The sequence below is a fragment of the Trachypithecus francoisi genome, unplaced genomic scaffold, assembly GCF_009764315.1.
Source record: "Trachypithecus francoisi isolate TF-2019V2 unplaced genomic scaffold, Tfra_2.0 Lachesis_group2, whole genome shotgun sequence".
Lineage (NCBI taxonomy): Eukaryota > Metazoa > Chordata > Mammalia > Primates > Cercopithecidae > Trachypithecus > Trachypithecus francoisi.
This window is the reverse complement of record NW_022681465.1, coordinates 106107587-106128571: the sequence shown is the minus strand read 5'-3', so window position 1 is coordinate 106128571 and position 20985 is coordinate 106107587. Positions and strand designations below refer to the sequence as shown.

The window sequence follows — 20985 nt, the reverse complement described above, 5'->3', positions numbered from 1 at the left end:
AAAAATAAGAGGGGTGAATTTAAAGACCCCTGGCATAACAAAAGAGTAATAAGTATTAGGCCACAGTTTTTTAAGTGTTTCCATTCAGACAGTAGTCTTAAACACATTTTACTATAGCAGTCTAAAAGTATTTGATATAGCAGTCTAAAATTTTATTCCAGCACTGCATGATAAACCACTTGTCATAAAAAAAAAGAAAAAATGAAAGTTTTCACATATGACAGTTTGGCAATTTTAGTAAATAATCAAATCTACTTCAAAGATCCTTTTCAAAGCAATGGATTACTCCCTTTTCAATTATCAGTCTTAGACAGTAAATGATTATGGGGCAAGAAAAGTAGGCTAATCAAAATACATGAATTTTGTCACTGTTTAACAACATTAACAAATAATTATTTAGATAATAGGTTGACATTAATGATGAGTAGATTCTGTAAGTTATTAATAAAATGTGGTTCTAGAAAAAATGTATATTGTACATTAAGAAAAAAGAGCTAAATTTAATTTTATATTATCATTAAGGCAGTTCAAAGTTGGAGGAAATGGGAAGAGTTTTCTAAGCAAATGAAAACTGCATGGAAAGGCAAAGAATTGGGAAAAAGAATGATGTATTCTGGATACTATATGCAGCTCAGTATTCAATATACAAGCTGAAGAAGTGATAGGAGGCTCGACTGAAAGCGTAAGCTAAGACCAAATCCTATGTGCTAAGGCACTCGGACTTGACTCTGCAGGTGACAGGAAATCAGTGAAAGCCTAAAGTAGGGGTGAGACATTAACTTACCTCTTTACTCACAGCTTGGTATTTGTCAAAGTTTGGGGGCACTATTATAAGTTGTGGGCAGAGTCTCTTAGCAATAAATCCTGGCATGGCTGCACGAACACCAAACCTCCTTGCATGGTAATTTGAAGTAGACTGAAAGATATTTGACCACATGGAAAAAAATATACAAATCTAAATGGACATATTGATCAATGCATTCATAGGAAATACATTAATATGTGTCTTTTCAATTCAAGGACATTTTATTTATAGGCCTCTGTTTTAATCCAAGTTTTGACTTATTCTGTTCATGGTATTTTGATACCATGAACCTCTCCCATTACTATCCCTATATTTATAATGCGATACCAGATACAAACAAGACTGTGCTAATAAAAAGATTTTCTTAAATTTATACTAACTAAACGTCATTGGTTTTAAGGCATACTTGTTATAGAATGAATATCAAAGTTTGGATGATGGTGAGTTATGTTACATGAAAGTAATAGTATAGTAAGTTGTACAGAATAGTCATAAAATAATAGTATACAAATAGTAAAGATGTTACATTATAGAAAGTAATAGTATAGTATAATAGTAAACTTTTGGAATTTGCTCTATTTGGGATTTTGGAAACTTCATCTAGAACAAAAATAAAAGGTCTACTATGTGGTCAGCCAAATTAAGTCTCCAAAATGAAGTGATTAAAGCTTAAAATAAGTTTAGAAATTAAGGTTTTTTTCTTAAGGCTTAATTATCTTTTTTGCTGAAAACATTTTGACTAGGAGATGGAACTATAAAAGCATGAGGGTAAAAAGGAGAATATTGCTTATTAAATCCTGTTGATGATGATATCTGATGAAAGTCCATGTGAACCTGGTAGACCTTAGGACTATTTATAAAACAAATTCTATCACAAATTAAATCCTTATTTGGAATCTCAAGTGAAATTTCAAAGAAATGCAAAACAGAATCAAATGAAGGAATTATTTCACGATAATATGAATTTTCCTCTAATGATTTTCAAATGGCACTTAAAACATCTTGATAGTACTCAGAACTATACTAATCCTTGGTCAGTGTTCTGGAACAGAAAATGTGGATAGCACTAGAAACAAAACCAATGCTTTAGTAAATAAGTTTAATAGAATTGACATAAAAGCTAGATGTATAGTAGAGGAGAAACAAACTTTTAAATAAGAATTTCTCTAACTTTTAAATTTGTGGTATATTGTAGATCACAGCCACAACACTTTACAGTTACTCTTATCAAAAGTGGGTTCTAGTTCCTCATGCCATGTGACTTGCCTTGTGACTTGGTTAGATGAAAATAATGTGAGGGAAGTGACACGGAGTTCCGAAACCTAAGTTTTTGCTTTTAGTAATTCAGCAACCATTGTAAATATTTTGGGGTAGATTACTCAAGGCTGAAGCAACAATGGAGAGGAGAAAGTTCTGAAGCTGGAATCCATTCCGATCTCCTCAGTCCAAGTGCCAGACCCGCGAATGAAGCCATCTTGGATTTTTTAACCTCAGTTAAATTGCCCTAGCCAAATCCAGGTAGAGCAGGGTTGAGCCATCGCCACTGCACTCTGCTCAAATTACAGAATCATGCTGCACTCTGCTCAAATTACAGAATCATGAGCTAATAAATTTTGGCTATCCACTAAATACTGCGGGAGGCTGTTATGCAGCAATAGATAACTGCTATAGGATCTCAGTTGCAACTCTCAGTGACAAGTTAGAACATTTCAAAAATCCATCAAATTCACCAAAAAAGAATTCTATCAGTAGGAATAATGAAATGACTCCCATTAATTTGTAGATATACTTTTATATGTTTAATAGGACAAAAAGTTATGCTTATTAGAAGGGAAACCTATTTGTTCAACATACAAAGGGGGTAATCTTTGTTTAAATATAAGAAATAGTAATTTTGAGTTTAGAAACAATAACTGATTTTTAGGAGGACAGAAATTGTAGGAAAGAAAATATTTTGTAGATTTCAAAAGCAGTTGGTTTAGCTTTAACATGGCTATAGCAAGTTTGTATGTATACACATACATAAACATACATAAATTTATGGTGTTACATCTTAATAAAATTAAATATATATTTTTGAAATACTTATTGATGATTTGTAGGAAAGGGGAGTTCCCTTTCAAATAACAGTGGTTTGGAAACAGAGTTATCAGTTGCCTGCATACTCACAGAGGCAGAGATAAAAAACTAACAGATTATAGTTTTATAACAAAATAATCACTCAGTAAGAATTAGTTTTGTAGCTACCTAAGGCATGGGAAGGAGTTAGGAACAGGGAAGAACTCTTCTTGTTTATCTAATACTTTTTAAGTACCAAAGCCCATCTATTTCAGTTGCTACTTTTAATTCCCAACACATTTTCAGCCACACATAGCTATCCTGGTCATTTTTACCTTCTAAAGTTAGAGTGTAAAAAGGAACAGCAACACAGTAATCAGAAAAGCAAAGTTCTAAGTCATGGGAGAAACAATTTAACTGCATTCTAAATGTACTCTATTAATGAAATATGTTATTCCAGAACTAGGGTTGGCAAACCTTTTCTTTTCTGTGAAAGTCCAGATAGTAATCATTTTAGGCTTTACAGATCATTGAATTGTTGAACTCTGCTCTTTTAGTGCAACAATAGTAATAAATAAATGGGTGTGACTTTGTTCCAATAAAAAGCTGGATTTGGCCTGCAGACCAGTTTGAAAATCTCTATTAATACTTTAGAAGAACACTTCCTTTTCTTTCTTATTCAGCTCTGTTTAACTAGAATGGTTACTTACGGAAAAATTTAATTTGCCATGGAAGTTACTAGGTTTGTAACTTTGGGCAGTTATTAAGCATCTCTCTGAGTTTTCTTTTTTGCCAAATGGAAATAAAAACTAGTACCTTAAAGCAGCAGTTCCTAACCTTTTTGGCACCAGAGACTGGTTTTGTGGAAGACAATTTTTCCACGGACTGGTGGGGCGATGGTTTCGAGATGATTGAAGCATGTTACATTTATTGTGCACTTTATTCCTATTATAATTACATTGTAATACATAATGAAATAATTATACAACTCACCATGATATAGAGTCAATTGCAGCCCTGAGCTTGTTTTCCTGCAATTAGACAATCCCATCTGGGGGTGATGGGAGACAGTGACAGATCATCAGGCATTTGATTCTCATAATGAGTATGTAACTTGGATCCCTCGCATGCGCAGTTCACAATAGGGTTTGTGCTCCTATGAGAATCCAGTGCCACAACTGATCTGACGGAGTTCGGGTATACTGCAGGTGATGGGAAGTGGTTGTAAATACAGATGAAGCTTCATTCGCTTGTCTGACGCTCACCTCCTGTTGTGAGGCCCAGTTTCTAACAGGCCATGGACCAATACCAATCTGTGAACCAGGGGCTGGAGTCCCCTGCCTTAAAGTATGTTGAAAGGATTCAGTAATTGAGTCATATATAAGGTACCCAGAAAAATACTCAGCAAACTGGTAGACCTCAATAAAGAATTCACCCTTCATGAAACAGTAAAGCTTACTTGAATATGTTATAAAATTTCCTTTTTGTCTTTGATCTTTACTTACCAGCATACTCATTGATCCTACAGCGATGGGTTTATCCTTCAATTCTGGATTGTCCCTCATTTCTACAGCTGCATAGAAAGCATCCATGTCAATGTGCACTATGGTATTGCTCAAATTTCGGCTCTGTTCTAATTCCATTGCAAATCTGTCAACCTTAATTTTTTAAAAAAGTTAACATACTTTTAGACAACATAATATTGAAACACCATTAACCACAACATTAATCTTAATTTATTAAGTGTCTATCAGTCTCTGTCCACACACCCATTCATCCATCCATCCATTCATCCATCTACCCATCCATTTACTTTTATGGGCGTGTATTTTGTTGTTCATGAGTGTTTATGGGTTTATATTTTATTACTGTTTATAAGTGTTTATCTGTATATATTTTATTGTTTTTTAAATTAAAATTGGTAATTGCTTTTATTTTCATAGAGACAGCCTATCCTCAAATATCATTCCCTACCAACTCTTTCATCTCTCCATACTCTCAGGCACATAACAGGAACTTAATATTTAATGAACGAATGAGCATAATCCAACTGCTTTTATCAAATGATTCTACTGCTTTATAAATTTGGAGTTCAACTCACTATAACTAAAAGCTTCAATGTAGGTAAAATAAACAACTGCCATTTGATTCATAATAATAATGTCTTAAAAAATCAGCAAAGGAAATATACAACAAAAGATTATACCTCTTTGGCATATGATGTTTATGCTGAACAGTAAGGTACAACTGAAGATACTGAAGCATAATGTAAATGTTCCCTCTGTAGAATTGCTTTTATAATGTTAAAATTTGATGTTAATCTATACAAGTAAAATTTAAAACCCAAGCTGTAGTTTATTCTTCATGAACTTTTATATGTCAAATAAAATAGTGAAGATTCTTAATCTTTAAAGAATTTTAGTTTTTTCAGAGAAAAAAAGTTAGATTTACAAGAAAGAAATGAAAGGGGATAGACGAAACAAAGGAAGCAAGTAAGAAAAGTGATTATGTAGCAGACATACTCATTTCTAACTTCCATTTTTGTGGCGGGCCTCCACTATCAAGGCAAGAAAGGCTAAATACTCACCCAGCTTACCCTGCAGCTGGGGGTGGCTGTGTAATAGTTGTGATCTATGCAACACAGGGAAGTTACCAAGACCATTAAAGTAAAATCAAAAGAGAAGAAAGCTATTAAATAAGCTGGAAAACATACAGAACATAGAACAGTACCTGGTACATGGCACAAGTTCAATAAATGCATCTATCACTAAAAGGATCAATGGATAGCTGCATAATAAAACATCAAAAGCTGAGAGAAAAACAGCCAGCAAGGAGCAACTGGGGTGATCTATGGAATGGAAATAACTTCTGTCATGGGGAGTTCCCTCTAGCAAGTTTTCTCAAAGGTGGAGAGCTATAGGTGTCTATGTTTTTTCCCTCATGTTGGACTCCCGCTTTGCCTCCATTCTGCAGAACTTTTTTTATGTCCTTCCTTCTTAGTGTTATAGTGACACCAGCTGCACACTAGTCGCAGGTTAAACCTATAACTCCTCTTTTAGAAGCAATCACCCTGACTCATGTTTGTCTCCAGGAGGTACAGTGAAATCTGTAGAAGGCTTCCCCTTGTTTAGGCTACAGCTCACTGAATGACCTGGGTTGCTCTATGCCTTCCTCAGGCTGTTCCTCTGTCTACAGTGCCTTTCCGAGCTCTGTCACAAGCCTTTAAGGATCAGCTGAAATATATCTTGGTATCTTAATAGAATGTCTGTCCTCTGTGCCACAGAATTAAATATTCCTGTTTCCCTGCTCTTGCATGGCACTTATTGTGTTAGATACTAAATTGTCAGTTCCTTCAGAAGAAAGACCTTATCTGACTTCAAATTATTTTCTCACAAGAGAGATGGGGAGGGAAGACTAGAAGGAGAAAAATTATGAATTTACAGCAGTATATTAAAGTTGGTTTAAAAAGTGAAAGCAGTACTAGTAGAAAAATCTTGAAGAAGACTAACTTCCTACAGTAAAATCCCATACGTAATAAATGGAACCTTTCAACATACTATAATTTAACATGCTAATTAAAACCTACTTCTTTTAGTACCTCAATTCTGAACCAGAGAATAGCATCATGACCACATGTAAACAAATTATGGAGATTAATAAAAACAAACGTAAACTAAAAACTACTCTATTTTAATCCAGAAAATATACCTAAGATATAACAGTCAAATGAGAATAAGAAAGTGGCATCTGAAATACCGTGACATGGAATCATCTAGAAAAGAAAAAGATGATGAATAGAAAGCAAGTCAAATGGGAAAAAATTCTCCTCAGACTCACGTATTAATGCTATAAAAATGTCTTCAGCAAGCTATTCTCTTTTTTTTGTGCTTAAAGCAACAGTAGTTGCCAAAAGGAAACCTCCCCACTGCATGACTCATACATTCTACTTTCCTTTTACTATCTCTCATTAGTTACCTTTGTCTGAACTCTTCTCTTTCTACATCAACCAGATGCATGCCACTACTGCTTTTAAAAGTTTCTTCAACTGAAATCCCCATTCATATTGTCCTTTCTTCCATTTTCCAATGACTTTCAAGTTCTGATCTGAGTCTCCAACATGCACATTGTTCCTTTTGCTACCGCTCAAAACTGGTGTGTGTCACACTGGTTAAGAGTAATGGCTTTTGGGATTCCCCAGCAAGATGGTCAAATAGGAACAGTTCCTGTCTGCAGCTCCCAGTGAGACTAAGGCAGAAGGTGGGTGATTTCTGCATTTCCAACTGAGGTATTCAGCTCATCTCATTGGGACTGATTAGAAAGTGGATGCAGGCCAAGAAGGGCTAGGAGAAGCAAGGTGGGATGTTGACCCACCCAGGAAGCATGAGGGGTCTGGGAACTCCCTCCCTTAGCCAAGGGAAACCATGAGGGACTGTGCCGTTAGTGAGGGATGGTGCTATCCGGCCTAGATATTATGCTTTTCCCACTGTCTTCAAAACCTGGAGACCAAGAGATTCCACTGGGTGCCTACACAACCAGGGCCCTGGGTTTCAAGCACCAAAACTGGGTGGCCATTTGGGCAGACACTGAGCTAGCTGTAGGAGGTTTTTTTCGTACCCCAGTGGTGCTGGAACACCAGAGAGAGAGAACTGTTCATTTCCCAGGAAACGGGGCTGAAGCCAGGGAGCCGAGTGGTCTAGCTCAGTGGATCCCATGTCCACAGAGCCCAGCAAGCTAAGATCCACTGGCTTGAAATTCTCGCTGCTGGCACAGCAGACTGAAGTCGAGCTGGGATGCTCCAGCTTGGTGAAGGGAGGAGCATCTGCCATTATTGAGGTTTGTGTAGGAGGTTTTCCCCTCACAGTGTAAACAAAGCCAGCGGGAAGTTCGAACTGGGTGGAACCCACCACAGCTTGGCAAGGCCACTGTAGCCTGACTGCCTTTCTAGATTCCTCCTCTCTCGGCAGGGCATCTCTGAAAGAAAGGCAGCAACCCCAGTCAGGGGCTTATTGATAAAACTCCCATCTCCCTGGGACAGAGCACCTGGGGAAAGGGGTAGCTGTGGCGCAGTTTCAGCAGACTTAAACGTTCCTGCCTGCTGGTTCTGAAGAGAGCAGCAGATTGCCCAGCACAGCACTCAAGCTCTGCTAAGGAACAGACTGCCTCCTCAAGTGGGTCCCTGATTCCAATGCCTCCTGATGGTAGGGGTCGACAGACACCTCATACAGGAGAGCTCCAGCTGGCATCTGGTGGTACCCCTCTGGGACGAAGCTTCCAGAGGAAGGAACAGGTAGCAATCTCTGCTGTTCTGTAGCCTCTGCTGGTGCTACCCAGGCAAACAGGGTCTGGAGTAGACCTCCAGCAAACTCCAGCAGAACTTCAGAAGAGGGTCCTGCTAGAAGGAAAACTAAAAAACAGAAAGCAACAGCATCAACATCAACAAAGAGGATGACCACGCAAAAGCCCCATCCAAAGGTTATCAACATCGAAGACTAAAGGTGGATAAATCCACAAAGACGAGGAAAAAACAGTGCAAAAAGGCTGAAAATTCCAAAAAACAGAACACATCTTTTCCTCCAAAGGATCACAACTCCATGCCAGCAAGGGAATAAAACTGGATGGAGAATGAGTTTGACAAATTGACAGAAGTAGGCTTCAGAAGGTGGGTAATAACAAAGTCCTCCGAGCTAAAGGAGCATGTTCTAACCCAACGCAAGGAAGCTAAGAACCTTGATAAAAGGTTACAGGAACTGCTAACTAGAATAACCAGTTTTGAGAAGAACATAAATGACCTGATAGAGCTGAAAAACACAGCACAAAAACTTCGAGAAGCATATACAAGTATCAATAGCTGAACTGACAGAGCGAAAGAAAGGGTATCAGAGATTGAAGATCAATTTAATGAAATACAGTGTGAAGACAAGATTAGAAAAAAGCATAAAAGGAACGAACAAAGTCTCCAAGACATATGGGACTATGTGAAAAGACCAAACCTACATTTCATTGGTGTACCTGAAAGTGATGGGGAGAATGGAACGAAGTTGGAAAACGCTCTTCAGGATATTATCCAGGAGAACTTCCCCAACCTAGCAAGACAGGCCAACATTCAAATTCAGGAAATACAAAGAAAACCGCAAAGATACTCCTTGAGAAGAGCAACCCCAAGACACATAATAATCAGATTCACCAAGGTTGAAATGAAGGAAAAAATGTTAAGGGTAGGCCAGAGACAAAGGTCGGGTTACAAAGAGAAGCCCATCAGAATAACAGCAGATCTCTCTGCAGAAACCTACAAGCCACAAGAGACTGGGGGCCAACATTCAACATTCTTAAAGAATTTTCAACCCAGAATTTCATATCCAGCCAAACTAAGCTTCATAAGTGAAGAAGAAATACAATTCTTTACAGACAAGCAAGTGCTGAGGAATTTTGTCACAACCAGGCCTGCCTTACAAGAGCTCCTGAAGGAAGCACTAAATATGGAAAGGAAAAACTGGTACCAGTCACTGCAAAAGCATACCAAAATGTAAAGACCACTGACACTTGAAGAACCTGTATCAACTAATGGGCAAAATAACCAGCTAGCATCATAATGACAGGATCAAAATAAATGCCCCAATTAAAAGACACAGACTGGCAAATTGGATAAAGAGTCAAGACCCATCAGTGTGCTCTGTTCAGGAGACCCATCCCACGTGCAAAGACACACATAGGCTCAAAATAAAGAGATGGAGGAAGATTTACCAAGGAAGAAGAAGAAGAGGAGGAAGAGGAAGAGGAAGGAAGAGGAAGGAAGAGGAAGGAAGAGGAAGAGGAAGGAAGAGGAAGAGGAAGGAAGAAGAAGGAGGAGGAGGAGGGGAAGGGGAAGGGGAAGGGGAAGAAGAGGAAGAGGAAGAGGAAGAGGAAGAGGAAGAAGAAGAAGAAGAAGAAGAAGAAGAAGAAGAAGAAGGCATTGCAATCCCAGTCTCTGATTCTCTGATAAAACAGATTTTAAACCAACAAAGATGAAAAGAGACAAAGAAGGGCATTACATAATGGTAAAGGGATCAATGCAATCTCAAAAAGAGCTAACTATCCTAAACATATACGCACCCAATACAATACCACCCAGATTCATAAAACAAGTTCTCAGAGACCTACAAAGAGACTTAGACTCCCACACAATAACAGTGGGAGACTTTAACACTCCACTGACAATATTAGACAGACCATTGAGACAGAAAATTAACAAGGATATTCAGGACTTGAACTAAGCTCTGGACCAAGCAGACCTAATAGACATCTACAGAACTCTCCACCCAAATCAACATAATATACATTCTTCTCAGCACCACATCACAATTATTCTAAAATTGACCACATAATTGGAAGTAAAACACTCCTCAGCAAATGCAAAAGAACGGAAATCATAACAGTCTCTCAGACCACAATGCAATCAAATTAGAACTCAGGATTAAGCAACTCTCTCAGAATTGCACAACTACATGGAAACTGAACAACCTGCTCCTGAATGACTCCTGGATAAACACGAAATTAAGGCAGAAATAAGTAAGTTCTTTGAAATCAAAGAGAACAAAGACACAACATACCAGAATCTCCGGCACACAGCTAAAGCAGTGTTTAGAGGTAAATTTATAGCACTAAATGGCCATAGGAGAACACAGGAATGACCTAAAATTGACACCCTAACATCACAATTAAAATAACTAGAAAAGCAAGAGCAAACAAATTCAAAAGCTAGCAGAAGACAAGAAATAACTGAGATCACAGCAGAACTGAAGGAGATAGAGACACGAAAATCTCTTAAAATAATCAATGAGTTCAGGAGCTAGTTTTTTGAAAAGATAAACAAAATAGGCAGACTGCTAGCCAGACTACGAACCAAAAAAAGTCCAGGACCAGACAGATTCACAGCCGGGCATGGTGGCTCACGTGTGAAATCCCAGCACTTTGGGAGGCTGAAGTGGGCATATCACCTGCAGTCGGGAGTTCAAGACCAGCCTGATCAACATGGAGAAACCCCATCCATACTAAAAATACAAAAATTCACAGCTGAATTCTACTAGAGGTACAAAGAGGAGCTAGTACCACTCCTTCTAAAACTATTCCAAACAACAGAAAAAGACGGACTCCTCCCTAATTCATTTATGAGGCCAGCATCATCCTGATACCAAAAAAACCCAAGAGACACACAACAACAAAAAAATTTCAAGCCAATATCCCTGATGAACAAACATCAATGTGAAAATCCTCAATAAAATACTGGCAAACCGAATCCAGCAGTACATTAAAAAGCTTAACCACCACGATCAAGTCAGCTTCATCCCTGGGATGCAAGGGTGGTTCAACATATGCAATCAATAAACAAAATCCATCACATAAACAGAACCAAAGACAAAAACCACATGATTATCTCAATAGATGCAGAAAAGGCCTTGGAAAAAATTCAACACTCCTTCATGCTAAAAACTCTCACTAAACTAGGTATCGATGGAAGGTATCTCAAAATAAGAACTATTTATGACAAACCCACAGCCAATATCATACTGAATGGACAAAAGCTGGAAGCATTCCCTCTGAAAATCAGCACTAGACAAGGACGTCCTCTCTCACCACTCCTATTCAACACAGTATTAGAAGTTCTGGCCAGGGCAACCAGGCAAGAGAAAGAAATAAAGAGTATTCAATTAGGAAGAGAGGGAGTCAAATTATTTCTGTTTGCAGATAACATGATTGTATATTTAGAAAACCCCACTGTCTCAGCCCAAAAACGCCTTAAGCTGATAAGCAACTTCAGCAAAGTCTCAGGATACAAAATCAATGTGCAAAAAAATCACAAACTTTCCTATATACCAATAGACAAACAGAGAGCCAAATCATGGGTGAACTCTCATTCACAATTGCTACAAAGAGAAAAAATAAAATACCTAGGAATGCAACTTACAAGGGATGTGAAGGACCTCTTCAAGGAGAGCTACAAACCACTGCTCAAGCAAATAAGAGAGGACACAAACAAATGGAAAAACATTCTATGCTCATGAATAGGAAGAATCAATATGGTAAAAATGGCCATACTGCCCAAAGTAATTTATAGATTCAATGCTATTCCCATCAAGGTAACACTGACTTTCTTCACAGAGTTAGAAAAAAATACTTTAAATTTCATATAGAACCAAAAAAAGCACTTGTATAGCCAAGACAATCCTAAGCAAAAAGAACAAAGCTGAAGGCATCGTGCTACCTGGCTTCAAACTATACCACAAGGCTATAGTAACCAAAACAGCATGGTACTGGTAACAAAACAGATATATAGACCAATGAAACAGAACAGAGGCCTCAGAAATAACACCACACATCTACAACCATTTGATCTTTGACAAACCTGACAAAAACAAACAATGGGGAAAGGATTCTCTATTTAATAAATGGTGTTGGGAAAACTGGCTAGTCATATGCAGAAAACTGAAACTGGACCCCTTCCTTACACCTTATACAAAAATTAACTCAAGATAGATTAAAGACTTAAATATAAGACCTAAAACTATAAACACCCTAGAGGAAAACTTAGGCAATACCATTCAGGACACAGGCATGGGCAAAGACTTCATGACTAAAACACTAAAAGCAATTGCAACAAAAGCCAAATTTGACAAATGGAATCTAATTAAACTGAAGAGCTTCTACACAGCAAAAGAAACTATCAGCAGAGTGAACAGGCAACCTACAGAATGGGAGAGAATTTTTGCAATCTATCCATGTGACAGAGAGCTAATATCCAGAATCTACAAGGAACTTAAACAAATCTACAAGAGAAAAACAACCCCATCAAAAAGTGGGCAAAGGATATGAACAGACACTTTTCAAAAGAAGACCTTTATGTAGCCAACAAACAAAAAAACCACATCATCAATGGTCATTAGAGAAATGCAAATCAAAACCACAATGAGATACCATCTCACACCAGCTAGAATGGTGATCATTAAAAAGTCAGGAAACAACAGATGAGGAGAGGATGTGGAGAAATAGGAACGCATTTACACTGTTGGTGGGAGTGTAAATTAGGTCAACCATTGTGGAAGACAGTGTGGCGATTCCTCAAGGATCTAGAACCAGAAATACCATTTGACCAGCAATCCCATTACTGGGTAGATACCCAAAGGATTATAAATCATTCTACTATAAAGACACATGTCCATGTATGTTTATTACAGCACTATTCACAATATCAGACTTGGAACCAACCCAAATGCCCATCAGTGATAGACTGGATAAAGAAAATGTGGCACATATATACCATGGAATACTATGCAGCCATAAAAAATGAATTCATGTCCTTTGCAGGGACATGGATGAAGCTGGAAAGCATCATTCTCAGCAAACTAACACAGGAACAGAAAACCAAACACTGCATGTTCTCACTCATAAATGGGAGTTGAACAATGAGAACATATGGGCACAGGGAGGGGAATATCACATGTCAAGGCCTGTTGTGGGATGGGGAGCAAGGGAAGGGATAGCATTAGTAGAAATACCTCATGTAGATGATGGGTTGATGGGTGCAGCAGACTACCACGGCACATGTATACCTATGTAACAAACCTGCACATTCTACACATGTATCCCAGAACTTAAAGTATAATAATAATAATATATTTTTTTAAAGAAACAAATAATAGAATAACAGGTTTGGTTTGGGTCCTAGCACTTCAATTTAACTACATTAGTTACAGGACAGGGAGCAATTTAACCCCTTTCATGCTTACTTTCCTTATTTGTAAAGTGGTACTAAACCAACCTCAATAGGTTATTGAAAGAATTAAAAGAGACACCCATATAATGCACCTATCTAGGGATACAATAAGGGCTTAATTATCTACAATTATAAAAGTAGAAGTTACATTTATTGAGTACATGTGTCATATAATATGCTAAGTGCTTTCTAAGTTAAATCATTTACTGGTCATAATTCTGAGATCATAATTATTGTTCCCATTTTATAGATGAAACTAAAGGTCAGTAAGAGGAAGTAATTTACCCTAAGTCATACAGCTAGTAAATGTTAGCACTAAACAGTGAAACCAAGTTACTCTGAAGTCTGTTTTTGATTATGTTACGATGCTTCTCTATAATAGATTTTTTAAAGTCTGTAATGTTGAAATACACTCAAATTGAACTGTAATGGCATATTTTCTATTCATATTATGTCTTATTTTCTTTAAAAATCCCCCATTTTTATTACATTGAGGAGACTCAGAAATAATGTGTTTTTTTTTGTTGTTGTTTTCTTAAGTTAGTATTTCCCCAAGACTACTGAATAAATTTGAGTTAATAAAATCAATTGTTGGCCAGCCCCAGTGACTCATGCCTGTAATCCCTTTGGGAGACTTAAGTGGAAGGGTAGCTTGAGGCCAGGAGTTTGAGACTAGCCTGGGCAACATAGCGAGATCCTGTCTCTACAAAAAATTTAAAAAATTAACTGGGGGTGAAAGTGTGCACCTATAGTCCCACCTACTTGGGAGGCTGAGGCAGGAGGATTGTTTGAGCCCAGTAGTTGGAGGTTGTAGTGAGCCATGATGGCACCACTGCACTCCAGCCTGGGTGACAGAGAGAGATCCTGTCTCTCAAAAAAAAAAAAAACAAAAACAAAAACCAAATCAATAAATTGCCAAAATGGTCAAAATGCACTGATTTGCTGTGTAGCTGTCATGCAATGTAACATGAACATTTGTCTACTTGATTTACGAACCCATGTTGTTATACAACAATTTGTCAGTTACAAAAAAAAAATGACTGTGTCTTGAAGAAGTCCACTGAGGTTAAGAAAGGGTGGAGTATACTTAAGAGAGGTTCTGAACACCCTGGGGGTTCATGCCTGTAGAAGTTGCTTACCTCAGCTCGACTAGCAATAGTTCATAATAGCATATCACACATAATAAAATTGAGTACTTGGAAATTTTAAGACTCTAAAATAGAAACACATTTCCTATGGAAACAACTCTGTTCTCTCAGGCTTTCTTGACTCAAACTTCCTCAATCCCCTCCCATTTATACAACTTCTTTTGGAGGAAGCTCAACAAATGAAACAATTTAACAATCAACATAAAACACATTTCCTGCCATTCCTGTTGCAAAAGATGCCAGAGAGCCTCTGATGAAATAGTCAACCAACACTGGAACAAAATCTTATATTCTGCTACACAATGTAAGATACTTCCTATTCCTCCAGATTATTAGTATATTTAAGGATATGAGCTTTAAAAATAGTATGAATAGCTAACAGTTGTTAGCATCACTTATATACTGTATCATTAAAACTGTTAAATATATTTGTAGGTTATAGATCAATAAAATGAAAATGTCCAGAAAGTACATTGCTTAAGGATTAATATTAATTTAAAAATAATATTATTATGGATAGAACTAATTTTTTTTTAAATCTTGATAAAACAATGCCTAAGTTTATTTGAAAGAAACATGCATGAGAAAAAAAAATTTAAGGAAGCATTACAAGGGAGAATATTAAACTATATTCCTGCTGTTCAATAACTAAAACTGTATGTTACTGATACAGGAAAAGACTGAACTTATTAGAAGAGAGTCCAGAAATAAATCAAAGAAAAATTGAGAATTTTTTAATTTAGAAGTGCCTCATTTCAACTCAGTGAAGAAAGGATTCATGATTCAATAAATGGAGTTGGGACAAGTGAATCACCATTTAGGGAAAATAATACTATGTAGGGAAAATATAACACCATTTAAGAAAAACATACTTCACACCTTACATCAAAACAAATTCCAAATTGACTTAAGATATGAGTATGCCAAGAGCTATAAAAAATACTAAAAGAAGACATAGGCATGGCTGTGAGGAATAATCTTCCAAGTACAATACCAAGACCAAAAAAAAAAAAAAAAAAAAAACCCAAAAAACCATTATAAGAATACCGTTTCTGGAACCAGTAAGTGATAATCAGTTACAAGATATAAGGTTATATACAAGTCAGTCACTTTCCTATATGCCACCAATGAACAAGTAAAATTTAAAATTTAAAACACATTAGAGGCCAAACATGGTGGCTCACACCTGTAATCCCAGCACTTTCAGAGGCCGAGGCGGGTGGATCACTTGAACTCAGGAGTTCAAGACCAGCCTGACCAACATGGTGGAACCCTGTCTCAACTAAAAATACAAAAACTAGCTAGGCATGGTGGTGGGCACCTGTAATTGCAGCTACTTGGGAAGTGGAGGCAGGAGAATCGCTTAAACCCAGGAAGAGGAGGATGCAGTGAGCTGAGGTCATCCCACTGCACTGCAGCCTGGGTGACAGAGGGAGTCTCAAAAACAAAACAAAACAATACAAAACAAAAAAACACATTACAATTTATATTAAAACCTCCAAAAATGAAATACTTAGGTATAAATGTAACAAAATATGTACAAGATCAACATGAGGAAAACTACAAAGTCTGAAAAAAGAAAGCAAAGAAGAACTAAATACAGTCTCTGGCCTATGATGGTTCAACTTAAGATTTTTCAGCTTCATGAAGGGTTTTTATCTGGACATAACCCCACCATTAAGTCAGGGAATATCTAGACTTATGATGGTTTGACTTACAATTTTTCAACTTTATAATGGGTTTATCCAAATGTAACTCCATTGTAAGCCAAGGAGCATCCTTAAATGGAGAGACATTCCATGTTCATGAACAGGAAGACTCTATTATCAAATGCCAGTCAGTTCTTCCCAACTTCATCTATACACTCAATGCAATCCTAGTCAAAATCCCAGCAAGTTATTTTGTGGATGTCAACAAACTGATTCTAAAATTTATATGGTGAGGCAAAAGATGCAATTAGCCAACACAATATTGAAGAACAAGAACAAAACTGAAGGACTGTAACTACTTGACTTCAAGATTTACTATAAAGTTACAGTAATTAAGATAGTGTAGTACTGGCAAAAGAACAGACAAATAGATCAATGAAACAGAATACAGAGCCCAGAAATAGACTCACATAAATATAGACAATTGGTCTTTGAAAAAGGAGCAATGACTCAATAACACGGATAAGAGTTTCTTTTCTTTTTTTTTCTCTTTTCTTGAGACTCATGCTGTTGCCCAGGCTGGAGTGCAATCATGGCTCACTGCCACCTCGACCTCCCAGGAGCAAACAGTCTTCCCTTCCCACCTCAGCCTCCCGAACAGTTAGGACCATGGGCCTGTGCCACCACCCCCAGTTATTTTTTTCTATTTTTTGTAGAAGCAGGGTCTTGCTATGTTGCCTAGGCTGGTCTTGAACCCCTGGGCTCAAGCGATCTTCCCACCTTGGCCTCCCAAAGTGCTGGGATTACAGGCGTGAGCCGCCACACCTAGCAAGAAAAGTTTTTTTTTTTTTTTTTAACAAATTGTGCTGGAACAATTGGATATCCACATGTTAAAAAAAAAAAAAAAAAAAAAGATGAACTTATATCCTCCACAAAAATGAACTCAAATGAATCACAGACCTAAGTGTAAAGTGCAAAACTATAAAATTCCTAGAAGATAACACAAGAGAAAATATAGACGGACTTGGGTTTGATGATGACTATTTAGATACAATACCAAAGGCACAATCCATGAAAGAAATAATTGATAAACTAGACTTCATTAAAATTAAAAATTTCTGCTCTGTGAAAGATATTGTCAATAGAATAAAAAGAAAAGCCACAGGTTGGGAAACAATATTGGCAAAAGACATATCTGATACAGGTCTGTTGTCCAAAATACACAAAGAACTCTTAAGAACCAAAAATAAGAAAGCGGACAACTTGATTATAAATGGTCAAGGACCTTAACAGACACCTCAACAAAGAAGATATACAGATGGCAAATAAGCACATGAAAAGATGCTCCACATCATATGTCATCAGGGAAATGCAAATTAAAACAACGAGATACCACTATACATATATTAGAATAGCCAAAATTCACAACACTGACAACACCAAATGATGGCAATGATATTCAGCAACAAGAATCCTCAGTCATTGTTGGTGGGAAGACAAAATGGTATGGTCACTTTCGAAGACAGTTTGGCAGTTTCTTATAAAGCTAAACATAATTTTATTTTACCATATTATTGCACTCCTTAGTATTTACCCAAAAGAGTTGAAAACTTATGTCCATACATAAGCCTGGCCATAGATATTTACAGCAGCTTTATTCATAATTCCCAAAACTTAGAAGCAACCAAAGTAACCTTCAGTAGGTAAATGGACAAATAGCTTGATAGCTCATTTATTTTATGTGCTGAATATTATTCAATTGTCTGTGGTATGGCTCACACCTGTAATCCCAGAACTTTGGAAGGCTGAGACAGGCGGATTACATGAGGCCAGAAGTTGGAGACCAGATTGGCCAACATGGTGAAACCCTGTCTCTACTAATTATGCAAAAATTAGCTGAGCATGGAGGTGGGCACTGGTTATCCCAGCTACTCGGGAGGCCAAGGGAGGAGAACCTGGGAGGCGGAGGTTGCAGTGAGCCAAAATTGCACCACTGCACTCCAGCCTGGACAACAAAGTGAGAGAGATTCCATCTCAAAAAAAAAAAAAAAAAAAAAAAAAACTGTCTGTGGTACATCCAGACAATTGAATAACATTCAGTACATAAAATAAATGAACTATTAAGCCATGAAAAGACATGAAGGAAATGTAACTGTATGCATTTACACTGCATAAGTAAAAACAGTCAGTCTGAAAAGGCTACATCCTGTATGATTCTAATATATGACATTCTGGAAAAGGGAAAACTATGGAGATAGTAAAAAGGTCAGTGATTGCCAGGGGTTACTGGGGGAGGGAGGGATGAATAGATAGAGTGCAGAGTATTTTTTTAGGGCAGTGAAACTATTCTGTATGATACTATAATGGTGGATGCACATCACTGTACATTTGTCAAAACCCACAGAATGTACACCACCAATATTGAACCCTAATGTAAACTATCAACTTTGGGTGATAAGGTTGTGTCAACGTAGGTTCATCAACTGTAACAAATGTACCCCTCTGGTGGGGGATGATGATAGTAGGGGAGGTTATGCCTGTGGGGAGAAAGGAGTATATGGAAAATCTTTGTACCTTTTGTTCAATTTTGCTGTGAACCTAAAACTGCTTTGAAAAATACGGTCTTTTTATACATGCTTGTGTTTGTTCACTGCAGCACAATTCACAACAGCAAAGACACGGAATCAATCTAAATGCTCATCAATGATAGACTGGATAAATAAAATTTTATACATATACACCATGGAATACTGTGTGGCAATAAAAAAGAATGAGATCATGTCTTCTGCAAGGACATGGATGGAGCTGGAGGCCATTTTCCCTAGTAATTAACAAAGGAACAGAAACCACATATGGCATGTTCTCACTTGTAAGTGGAAGCTAAATCATGAAACCACATGGACACATAGAGGGGAACAACATACACTGGGGCCTACTGGAGGGTGGACGATGGGAGGAGGGAAAGGATCAGGAAGAATAACTAATGGGTGGTACTAGGCTTAATGCCTGGCTGACAAAATAATCTGTACAACAAACCCCCATGACACCAGTTTACTTATATAACAAACCTGCACATGTACCCCGAACTTAAAAGTTAAAAAAAATAAATTTTGAAGTGAAAGGAAGATATATACATATATATACAATTTTTTTTAAAGTCACCGGCTTTGATTACATAAATATTAAAAATTATATGGGAAAAACTGCAAAATTAAAAGACAATATATTAGAAAAATATTCAAAACAAATGGCAAGAAAAAATCTCTAATATATTAAAACCTTATAAATCAAGATAGATATAAACTCCCCTAGAAATGTGAGCAAAAAACATTGCTTCAGGCTGCTACTTGAATCCCAAAATCCATTCTTCCTTCCTTCCATAGTAATGAATTTTCAGCTGGGCACATGGGCACCCAGCTAAAGTTACAGCTTCTCTTGCAGTTAGGTGTGGCCATGTAACTTAAATTCTTGCCAAATAATGTGAGCTGAAGTAATGTGTGCAACTTCTTTTGCACTTGTTTAATAGCAAATTACTGTACTTGCCCTCAATTTTTTCCCTTTCTTTCTTCCTTAACCAGGAGATGGAATATGGATGGAAAATAATTCAGTTTTGCTAATTCAGGTAAGGATAACGCCAGGGGATGATGGAACAACATGATTTAAAGAACCTGGGTCTCTAAATGATAATCAGAGTCACTCACCAGCTAGAACTACTCACTTATGTGAGAAAGAAAGCAGCTCTTATTTAAAATATTACATTTTTGGTCTCTTGTGCTAGCAACTTAGCATATATCCTCACAAATAGAATAAAAGAGGAAATTCTCACAATAAGGAAATATTAATGGCTTACAATTATGTGAGAAAATCAATACTCTCATGCTGAAAATGTAAAATGATACCATCTTTGATCAAAATAACAGCACTAGGGTACAAAGGTAAGAAGGATAATCACAGGGTTGCGTATGAAACAAAAAACTGAAATCAAGGTGGGAAATGGTAAATAAATTATGGTACCTCCATACAGTGGAACGCTGTGAAGTATTAAAAATGATGATATGACAAATAAATCATCTTTCATCATAATAGAAGACCATGTAAAAATTATCTTGTGCTCTGAGAAGGCATATGTATCAAAAAATGACACATTATATAGTTTGGTAAAGAAAACATAAAATTTATGATCTTTGAACTCTGTCACAGACAGAGGATTTTGTAACATATTAGATTAATCACAGACAAGGATTTTGTAACATATTAGATTAATCTAATTTTATTGTTACCTTATAGACTAGAGCTTTGTTAACATTGGATCAGATTTTGATAAAGAGTAAACGCCTCTTGCCATGACTTGTTTTACTATCAGAAATTTGACTGCTTTGAGTTGTCAGTCTACCACACAGTGCCCTGCAACTTGGATATTCCCAAACTTTTCTCCTGAAATAACTTTTAATAGAAAAGGAAACTTTGAGTATTTACTTCCCGAGATCCTGGAGAAGGCAAAAACCTTCCAAGATTTTAGAAGTCTTGTGTTTTATCTTAAAAGTTCATGTACATTTGGCATTCTAATCTATAGTGTGA

At 37.0% G+C, this 20985-nt stretch overlaps 1 protein-coding gene across 3 annotated transcripts in view; it reads right to left on the bottom strand.

The window, feature by feature from the left end:
- Positions 1–20985, bottom strand: part of POLK (DNA polymerase kappa) — a 98348-nt gene that overhangs the window by 28182 nt on the left and 49181 nt on the right. For 2 of the 3 annotated variants that reach the window (XM_033179890.1, XM_033179891.1), the window contains exons 4-5: positions 4369–4521; positions 785–916 (exon numbers count right to left, since the gene is read on the bottom strand). In XM_033179890.1, coding sequence (XP_033035781.1) covers positions 785–916; positions 4369–4521 — 285 coding nt within the window. Of the gene's footprint in view, positions 1–784; positions 917–3856; positions 3994–4368; positions 4522–20985 lie in introns of those variants that run through there. The other variant, XM_033179892.1, reaches the window with a different exon arrangement.